This window comes from Malaya genurostris, chromosome 3, assembly GCF_030247185.1.
Source record: "Malaya genurostris strain Urasoe2022 chromosome 3, Malgen_1.1, whole genome shotgun sequence".
NCBI lineage: Eukaryota > Metazoa > Arthropoda > Insecta > Diptera > Culicidae > Malaya > Malaya genurostris.
Window position 1 is genome coordinate 212,841,495 of NC_080572.1, and position 10,779 is coordinate 212,852,273.

At 35.9% G+C, this 10,779-nt stretch overlaps 1 protein-coding gene across 1 annotated transcript; it reads left to right on the forward strand.

The window, feature by feature from the left end:
- The first annotated feature begins 8,394 nt into the window (after window positions 1-8,394).
- Window positions 8,395-8,911, forward strand: LOC131439246 (uncharacterized). The gene is made up of 2 exons (XM_058610021.1): window positions 8,395-8,490; window positions 8,541-8,911. The coding sequence occupies exons 1-2, from the start codon at window positions 8,407-8,409 to the stop codon at window positions 8,823-8,825; spliced, it is 369 nt and encodes a 122-aa protein (XP_058466004.1). The 5' UTR covers window positions 8,395-8,406; the 3' UTR covers window positions 8,826-8,911.
- The last annotated feature ends 1,868 nt before the right edge of the window (window positions 8,912-10,779 follow it).

Below are 10,779 nucleotides of genomic sequence, written 5' to 3' on the forward strand. Positions count from 1 at the left end.
TATTCAAAATTAGCCGTTCACAGTTCGAAAAATTCTTGTGATTTTACATCTTATCAGATGCACATGAATGGAGCGTCATATTTCACACAAATATATTCAAGAACATGTAAAATTGTGTGATTTGAAAATTACATGGCTTCAAAACGAATGGAATAGAAATCAAAAGATCAACAGCAACAACGCGACTTTAGATCACATTAGATCACGAAGCACACCAGTTAGTCGACTGAGCCGCAGTTTTGTGCACTTTTCGCTGTGCGAAATACGCACTAATCGAGCACAAATAAAACTAGCATTTGGCTGCATCACGTTCAAGAAAAATGTTTTGAACAGTGTTTAATATCGTAGAGAACTACACAATACAGCATTTTGATAGTTTTCTTCGCTCAAACATAGAGATGTATGACATATTGAAATATATGAGCGATTGAACGACTTGCGTTACGATTATTTTTATGTAATGATTTCTTCTAGGTCAGTGCTCAAACTTACAAATAACTTTAAATGGCACCCTACTTTCTGCATTACAAACGTAACCAAATAGTCTTTTCCATGACTCCAAAGCCACTAACGGTCCTTCTCAGGACCTCAAAAGTAACCTAAAGAAATTGATTAGAAATCTGAAATGTTGTCCTTTTCAGGACAACAAATTCTTAATCGGTCAAACGGTTTCAAATCGGTTATGTCTCTGGCATAACCTAATCTAAGTTTTTACACTTCTCTTTTGTATTCCCCTGAGTACACAACGCAAAAGCGTTTTGTTTAATTTTGAGATATTTGAAATCTTTTCTTTCATTTGTTCTTTCAATTGTAGTCAAAACACAAAGGGCCACCATACTTCCATGACAACGAGAGTTTTGTCCGATGAGCTAAAATTAAGTAACAACATGCAGTTTTAAATGGAGTCAGTAGAACTCAACAGTTGAATAAATATTACTGTAATTTATTTTTATTGTTTTACTTGCATTAAAAACTATTTGTGAATATTCCGAATGAATGAGCTATTTTATTTTATTGTTCGTATGAACCGTTGAATTGTTAATATTTTACAACTATTTCATAAAATTAGTATCGTAACGCCATTTTTACAGTTATAAATTACATATCGGTATATAACTCATAATACGAGTGTTTGTTTGGTTCTAGTAGCTGCATCACGTAACAGGAGAGGATAGAAACATTAAATAAAATCTTGTTCATCAGAAACAACTACATTATGCATTTAGTATTAATCGTCTTAACATGTTAATGGGTATTAGCTTTATCGAGTGTTACTTAATCGAATGATCGCTGGTTGTAATAGTATGTAGAGACAAATTAGATATAGTATTAAAGCAATTTTGATAGAATGTAATTATTAGGAGCTTGGAGTTGAATGAGCATGTAAAATTTCTAGTGAATTAGAAACATTCTGTTCCACAGCAATGTTCCTGCGATGTACGATGATCAAATTCAATACTGGACAAGAATGACATGCACTGTATACGATTTTACGTTGAACACCCAGCTCCCCTAATGAGAAGAAAACGCCGACAGGTATACTCCATCAACGTGATCAGAGAGTCTAACGTTAGACATTAGACGTTAGACATTTCGGAACCAGAATATGGAGGAACAAAAGACAAACCGCTCGCACTAATTATGGCTATAATGAACCTTTCTCCAGTATGTGTCGTCTAATCAATCGATGTTCTCATGTACATTGATTTTACCCTATCTCGCAATACCATAAAAAATTGTTTTTAAACACAATCTCAAACAGTCCTTCCAGATTTAGCTTTAGGGTTAATTTAGTACTTAATCCACAAGTTTAGTTTAGTAAGTCTACTTCCATTCTCCATTGATTCTGCAATCAAGAATAATATTCACCATTAGGTTCGTTTCTAACATCCGCTCGACTCTCTAAATTCCCCGGCTGTCCACCATCTTCTTCGAAACTAACTAGATCTATATTATATTACTAATGCTTCCCCCGTTCTCCATCTTTTCACCATCTATTGAGACAATTAACTCGATCTTTTGTCGTTTTCAATGTTAATTCCAACATGGTTTCATTAGTTAGTGAAAACTAAACTGCTTAGCAGATGTTATGAAAAATAAACCATAAAAAGAAAACGTGTTTCATCCACCGAACAGTGAGACAATACTTTTTTACGAAAACAAACAAAACAAACAAAAACAAGGACAACCGCTCAACAACGGAAACTAGTGAATGCAGTGCTCCTGTTTCAAAAACACCTTCACCATCTAACCAACTATCAACTGCAATCAATGTACAAAGCGCATCTACGGCAACTGCAAATGAACCCAAGACGGCGATCAACAACGAAAACAAGGAAACGGAAACCGCTCACAACTCCAACGATATAGCAATGGATGATACGAGCAACGGACAAAATGACCTCCAATCTTCGCTAGAAGGAAATGGAAGCTCCTCTCCCCCTAGAAGAAGGGTGACAACGAGATCCAACAATAAAAAAATAATTTTATGTAACAAAAACATGGGTAAATCGGCCACGTAAAGCTATACGCAAATTGGCCTGAATAAAAATTGTTAAAAAAATACTTTTTTACAACTCTGCATGTTTTATGCATCAATATTCGTTTGTCTCGTGCAGGCGCTTATAAAGTGGTGGGGGGAGGTTTAGGTGTTTACAAAATAAAACATCACATCGATTCCGTCAAAAACAATAACAATTCGTCTTGTTTTTTTCTTGCTGCTGTTACCATAAAAAAAGTATCGATAATTATAAAACTTTTTTTAATCCACCCAGAGGTGCAATGATGCCAACACAGAAAGAAATTATGAATTTTACAGGTGACATAATTTAAGAAACGATACAATTCATAACTAGTTAACTTGTCCAATAACACAATATTCCATCCGTACAGAATTTTAAAGGGTTCGAGTGTAATTTGCACTGGGCTGCCAAGTGTCGCTATATGGATTTAAATGTTTCAATTATTCAAGAAGCAGATATGCGCATTTGTGGATCAATCTATTAACTCAGTGCTTAGTGATCTAATGTTTATCGGTTCAAGCCGCGCTGTTGCTACCGATCTTTTGTTTTCTATTTCATTTGATTTCAAGCCACGTAATTTTCAAATCCTACAATTTTACATGTTCTTGAATATAAATTTATGTAAAATATGACGCTCCATTTATGTGCATCTTAACTTTTGATAAAAAAAGAACCGGAATTTTATTAAAAAACCTGTTTTAATCCACCTAGTGGTGTAATGATGCCTTTCTCATGTATATATAATATTGTGGATTATATTCAAAATTTTTCTCTTCGATTTTTGAAAGAAACCAAGAGATAGTTTATGCATAACATGTTTGTTGCATCCGAAAATATTTTAAGTGACTGTGTAAAATATTGAACACACTTTACCCTATAATTCCGGAACCGGAAGTCGGATCCGGATGAAATTCAGGAATTCCGTATGGGACCGGAAGACCTTTCATTTGAATCTAAGTTTGTCAAAATCGGTTCAGCCATCTCCGAGAAAACCTAGTGAGATTATTTGACACATACATATACACACATACATACACACACAGACATTGTTCAGCTCGATGAACTGAGTCGAATGGTATATGACACTTGGCCCTCCGGACCAATTTTCACTAGTCGGTTTTTCAAGTGATTGCATAACCTTTCTATATGAGAAAGGCAAAACGCAAAATTTCAATGTTTAATAAATTTTTTTATTATCGCCTTCAAAGTACTCTCCTCCTGCGGCAATACATGCATGCCAACGCTTGATCCAATTTTCCATACAAGTTTTATAGGCCGCCGAAGGTATGGCCTTTAGTTCACGCAGCGAATTCTCTTTTATGGTCTCTATTGTTTCAAAACGCGTTCCCCGCAATGGCAATTTGAGTCTGGGGAAAAAGAAAAAGTCACACGGGGCCATATCTGGAGAGCACGGTGCTTGGTTGATGATATTGTTTGAGTTTTTGGCCAAAACCTGCGACACAACCAACGCTGTGTGAGCCGGCGCATTATCGTGGTGTAATCGTTTTTTGGTACCAGCCGAGAAGCGACGCGTTTCAAACCCAAAACGTCAGTTAAAATGTATTCGGCTGTTCCATAAGAGATGCCCAACAACACAGCAATCTCTCTTACCGGTACAGAACGATTTTGCAACACGATTTGCTTCGCCGATTGAATATTTTCTTCAGTAACAGATGTTATTGGGCGGCCAGGATCTCATCATGCTCCAAGCTTGTACGACCACCTTTGAAGCGTTTATACCACTCGTATACCTGTGTTTTTCCTAGACACGATTCACCAAAGGCCTTTTCTAACTTTTTCAACGTTTCGGAACACTTCAATCCATTTGCAACACAAAATTTGATGCACGCACGTTGTTCTAAATTTTCATCCATTTTAAAAATCGCCACACAAAAAATTTTCAACTTCTTTGTATAGACGCCAAACAAAAACTAATCGTACGATATACGTCAAAATTTGACAGAATGTGTATAAAAGTGTTGCCAACATTGAGAGAATAAAAGTTTACCGATTAAACAAGCGCGGGAATTTTAAAATGAAAATTCCGGTTCTTTTTTTATCATAAGGTATAAGATGTATAATCGCAAGAATTTTTCGAACTGTATATCTCATATTACTTATATATCCAAAAATATCACTAAAAGATTCTGTCGAAATTGTTTTTTCAAATCTTGAAGAAACTTTCTCTAAGTATGAACTAACATAACCTTTTTGCATCGTCTCTCTAAATGGCGATGTGCAACACACTTTACCCTATGAAAGCATGATGAAATTCAATAGCAACGTATGGGACCTATCAATTTTCAAGTGATTGCATAAACTTTCTATATGAGAAAGCAACTGAAAAGCATCGTTTGTAAAAATAACAAATAGGTACAAATTAACATAATTTTGACCAGAAAAAAATAAATTTGAGTGTGGCAATCATGCACGCTATACTAAATTAAACAAAGCACGCTACGAACGGACCAAAGTCGGTGGTGTTTTCTGCTTCCATACCGCACGTACCGACGCGTACCGGATTTGCATCGTTGTTTTGAATGACAATTCAAATGTTTTGATACTCATCGCCCTGTAATTTCGGAACCGGAAGACGCATCTGGATTGAACTGCACAGTATATTTAAAAACAATAAGAGCTTTAGTTTGAATCATGGTTCTTGATAATCGGTTTAACCGTAGCTGATGAACGAAGTGAGTTCCGTTTTTAAAGATTTTCTTCACTATTATCGGTGCTTTCGGAAGCGGAAACCGGGGACTAGTAGTCCCAAAGTAGTTTTATATATTCACTAACTAACAAGATCTGCTAACAAGATGAATTTAGCAGTAAGTTTGATGAAAATTTGCACCTCGCAATTTGCATCGCTTGTGAAAAACTATTCATGAAATCGAAAATTTTCACTAATCGCACTGTAATACAGGAACCGGAAGTCGGACCTGGATCAACTTCACGGGGACTTTTTAAAGAATTTTAAGACTTTTTATTTGCTTCTTAGTTTGTAGAAATAGGTTAAGAACTTTCCGAGAAAATTGAGTGCGCATTTTCTCATAAATTTGTACATATTTCCCTGTAATTGAGTGACATTATTTGTCACATACACACACAGAAATCAGGAATCAGAACTAATTGGCTCAAGTGGCACGTTTAGTTCTGATCTCAACAAACTGAGTCGAATGGTATATGACACTAGGCCCTCCGGGCTTTGGTTGTAAAGTCAGTTTTCGCAGTGATTGCATAGCCTTTCTTTATGAGAAAGGCAAAAGTGATAATTTTTTTAGAGGTATAGTGTATGATTTAAAAAAAAATTACAAAAAATTTATGAAAATTGATAAAATTTTTATTGGAATCGACAGAACGATCCATATAATTTAATGTTTGAAGATGATTTCATGCAAATGTTGGCTGCGGCTCCGCTTCAGACGGCCCATGCACAAAGTTCAATTTTGGCACACTCTCTCTAACATATCGGTCAGTATTTTAAGAATAATGCTACCGGCCCAAATCCTCACCAAACAGTGACTTTTTGGGATGCAATGCTTCTGGCTGGTCTTCACTCCAAATGCGGAAATTTTGCTCGTTGATGTATCCATTCATCCTGAAATGAGCTTCATCGCTGAACACAACTTTTCGGTGAAAAAGTTGACCTTTCTCCAACTTTGCCAGCGCCCAATCATGATTAGATTATAGACTGAACAAGTTTGACCATGACACAAGATGCGATTCGCGCGTGATCTGTCAAAAACAGTGTTACCAAATAGATACCAGCAAAATAATCACCTTTTACATCTTATTTTCCAAAATTCCAAAAAAATATTTCACAAAATCTGAGTCTTTCTTACATTTTTTGTTAAATTCACTGAAAATTTCTAAGGCTTCTCCTGAATTATAAAAATTTTTCCTAACAATTTATTAAATACATTGGTTTTATACCTACATAAATTATATAATATCTAAATTGCGGAATAATAACAAAACAATCTATTATACCAAATTGAAGCATTATTTTGACATTTGAATAATAAAATAATGCCTAAATAAGCAATGATAGTAGAATGAACTATTACTATGATATAAGTTCGCTATCGCTTTTTATTCAGGTAAAATTCGACTTATAAAGCTGTCAAGTTTTGTCTGCTGACTCCTGGGTTACTATGATTGTTGCTCCATGGGTAGTTTCGTAAGTGCGGGCAAATTTAGTCCATTTTTTCAATGCAAACGTTACTGCGGATATTTTTTATAAGTCCGACAGCTTCTTCTAGGCCCGACAATTCGATCACTCCAACTGTAATCATGACTATATTTTAAATGGTTATTTTCTCAAATAGATATTCTTCACCAATTTCTAAGGCTTCTCCTGAATTATAAAAATTTCCTAACAATTTATTAAATACATTGGTTTTATACCTACATAAATTATATAATATCTAAATTGCGGAATAATAACAAAACAATCCAAATTGAAGCATTATTTTGACATTTGAATAATAAAATAATGCCTAAATAAGCAATGATAGTAGAATGAACTATTACTATGATATAAGTTCGCTATCGCTTTTTATTCAGGTAAAATTCGACTTATAAAGCTGTCAAGTTTTGTCTGCTGACTCCTGGGTTACTATGATTGTTGCTCCATGGGTAGTTTCGTCAGTGCGGACAAATTTTGTCCATTTTTTCAATGCAAACGTTACTGCGGATATTTTTTATAAGTCCGACAATTCGATCACTCCAACTGTAATCATGACTATATTTTAAATGGTTATTTTCTCAAATAGATATTCTTCACCAATAAAACGGTGATGCAGAATAAATGAAACACATATAGATCTTAGATTGTTGTTACACAGATAAAATTTTATTTATCTGTTTCTAAGAGTATACAACAAACTGATATTGTTGTATCAATCTCTAATAGTATTTATGTAAATTGAAATTTGCTACGATTGATATGGTTTCTCTAAAAGCAGTAATTATAGAAGCAGTTTGTAAAGAACAGTAATAAACCGGACAATCGTCCACGATAGTCTAAAAATAGAAATTTATGTACACCTGTTTCCCACGGCAGTCATCCATGACTGACTGCAGGAAGGAAGCAAGCATTATCTTACGTTCGCTTTATGGGTTAATTTTAGACACTAGAATTCAATTTAGTGAATATCCTAATATGACTCTAATTTGAATTAATTAGGTGCTAATTTGCTGCATAATAATTTTATAATTGGAAACTATTCTTTTTTTGGGCGCCGCTGAGCTACACCTCACCTGGTAACCCGTTTTAACCTTAAGATATCAAGTTCGAGTTCCATTATTTCATATGATTGGCTTAAGTGATATGATTAAAAAAATATTAACAAGTTTCACCGATGCCTTTCTGGTATGACCTTTGAGTAGTGTCAAATATTCCGATAACCGAAGGTCATCGAAATCAAGGCATACAAAACAAAAAAATTCCATTCCACAAACTTCATATCAAAACAAAGCGAAGCTTTCTTAAACAAGCCATCATAAACAACATCAGAAATTAGTTTGTTCGTTTTTGATTTCTGTGTAGAACAATATCACCGGGGCTGGCTTCGGGCGGTAATGACCCGAACAAGCTGATCGTGCGAGATACATCATAAAACCGGGCGGTGAGAGGTAAGTCGCCTGCGCCGGCTTGACAGCTCTATAGCTGTACGATTGCGATGGTTCAATAATCCCACAGAACCAGAACAAGAATTGGATTTAGTCACTTCTAGTAAGTATCTTCCTGACGCACCTCGACGTCATTCACAAGAGATTTTATTCGGACAATTGAAACGAGTATCGGGTGAATGGGATTCCTGTGTGGCGTAGGTCAAAGTTTTCATTATTTCCCAAAGTATAAAAGCAATTGGTCGCTGTGCGGATGGTCAGCATTCAGTTCCAGTCAGTTGGGTACAACACTTTCAGGAGTCGAGTTCCAAGGATTAGGATCATAATCATGTTGAAGGTGAGTAAATTCGATAACGTGTCTAATTCTTACTAATAATTATTCCACAGTTACTGGTAGTACTTTGCGCTTTAGTCGTTCTCGGTAGTGCATATCCCGCGGAGAATTTGAGTCAATCAGTTGAGGGTAGAGTCCCAGGCCCGGTAGATGATTTAGAAGCTGGGCAAGGTAGCTCCGCTTCAGTCGCTGACGAACCGGTGAAGGAAGATTTGGAAAGATCGGAAACTTTCGGATTCGGCTACAAACATTACTATCCCCGTTACTACGGATACAGCAGTTACTATCACTATCCACGTTACTATTATTCCCACTATCCGCGATACTATTACTGGTGAAAATAAAGTGCATTGAACTATTTACCAAATTTCGGCTAAGTGCAACAAAACTATTTGTACAAATAAAGAACTGATCAAACAACTTATTTCGGTTTTGTGCGGTCTCTACCAGAATATCACTAGAACAGATGAAGGTAATCAAGGATAACTGATATGCAGATCTAAAGTTTGAGTTTGATCCAAAACTGTAGGTAAATACCTGAACTGTAGTACAAATTATTAGTAGATGATTTGAAATTTTCATAGGTTTTAAGTTATTTAATATTATTTAAAGAGAATTCAGTAATCCTGCTGTTGGCAAAAAAAAATTTGGGGCAATATCAGGTAGGACTTCTCGATCTTGAATCAACCAACAATACAATTGACTGAAAATATAAAGTGAAGGAACTTGAAAAACAGTTGTATGCCCAGTTAAGAAGCGCTCGGTGAACAGTGAACGATTTTTTAAATTATTAAACATTGTCTTAGCAACTCGTATGATTGTGAAATGAAAACATTTTTCTTTTCCAAACAGATTACTTTCCACCTAGTATATAGAAAGTTTAACTTGTAAACAAACAGGAAAACATAGTTGGGCACTCTACTGCTTCTAAGAGAAAACAACTTGCCAAACAACTTTTCCGTAACGGTTCGGTTTTTGCTTATATTTTTTGGGCCGCGGCATAACCGTCAGCAAAAACGGCATTTCTGATTTTATCGACAAAAGCTCGATACTGACTCAAAGCTGAACTGAAAACGAAATAGCCGAAAAGCTCATAAGCTTCAAAATTGACAGCGTTTCTCTCGGAAATCCTCACGTATTTGGTTAAAATAGCGGTAGAGATTTTATCCAAAATCTTCGTAATCTGCTTTTATTGTTATTTCCACAAATCAGCTCATAATTTTTGTTCCCGATACGGTAACTGTATTTATGTTTATTTCAACTGGGCTCTTAGAGTCGGATTTGATGTGTATATTGAAAGCGTTGCATTATCATATATTAAGAATATGTGGTCGACTTTTTCGTTGCTGAATAACTAATATTCAGCAATCGTTTGTTTTAGTCTTGTTAAGCCGTGGAGCCGTTTTAGTTTAACCAGTATCTAGCGAAGAAAACAAATTGAAAATATGACATGCGAATGCAACTATGCAATGAAAACCGCGAAAATATTACCGCATATACGGGACTCGAACCCCTAGATAGCTAACCTAACCGGGGAAATTGTTTTGCCGATTATACTACCCTGCATATGAAAACATATGAAGAGACAGCTCAATTGACTAGAGGAACCAAGCATGCTTCGCTTTATTTTGCCGCCACAGATTCGCAATCACAATCGCAACTGCTACTACCACACATCAGCTGAAATCATCAAATAGATGATAACGTTGATGTATCCCATAGGCACAGGCCCGTGCGCAGGGGGGGGTTTTGGGGGTTTTAACCCCCCCCCCCCCCATGAAGAATTTTTTTAAAATTAAGTTTCATGAACAATGGAGTACTTATTATATTAAAGTGCAAATAACTTGACAATTCATATTTTTCATCAATTTTTTATCAATTTATAAACTGACATAATTTGAACCCACCCCCTCCCCCACCCCCCTTTAGGGATTTCTGCGCACGAGCCTGTCAGAATTCGTTTTACATTGTCAATATAGTGGATGAGGCGCCTTTTCGCCTTTTGGACACCCCCCTCTCCCCTTGAAACCCCCCCCCCCCCCCATGGATGATTCCTACGCACGGGCCTGCATAGGCAGCAAAAGAAACAAAAATAGAATCTCGAATCAGCGTCTGACGGCAAAGCAGTGAAGATATACTAGTGATGCGTTGTGTGTATGCTTTCTGTTTTCCATAGAGACAGGACTATAATTGAATGTTATGCACTGAAGATTCCAAGACAAAAGGTTGAAACATGTCTTAATACCCCTAGATATGTAATGCCTTTCTCATTATGCAATTTTCATTTCAATA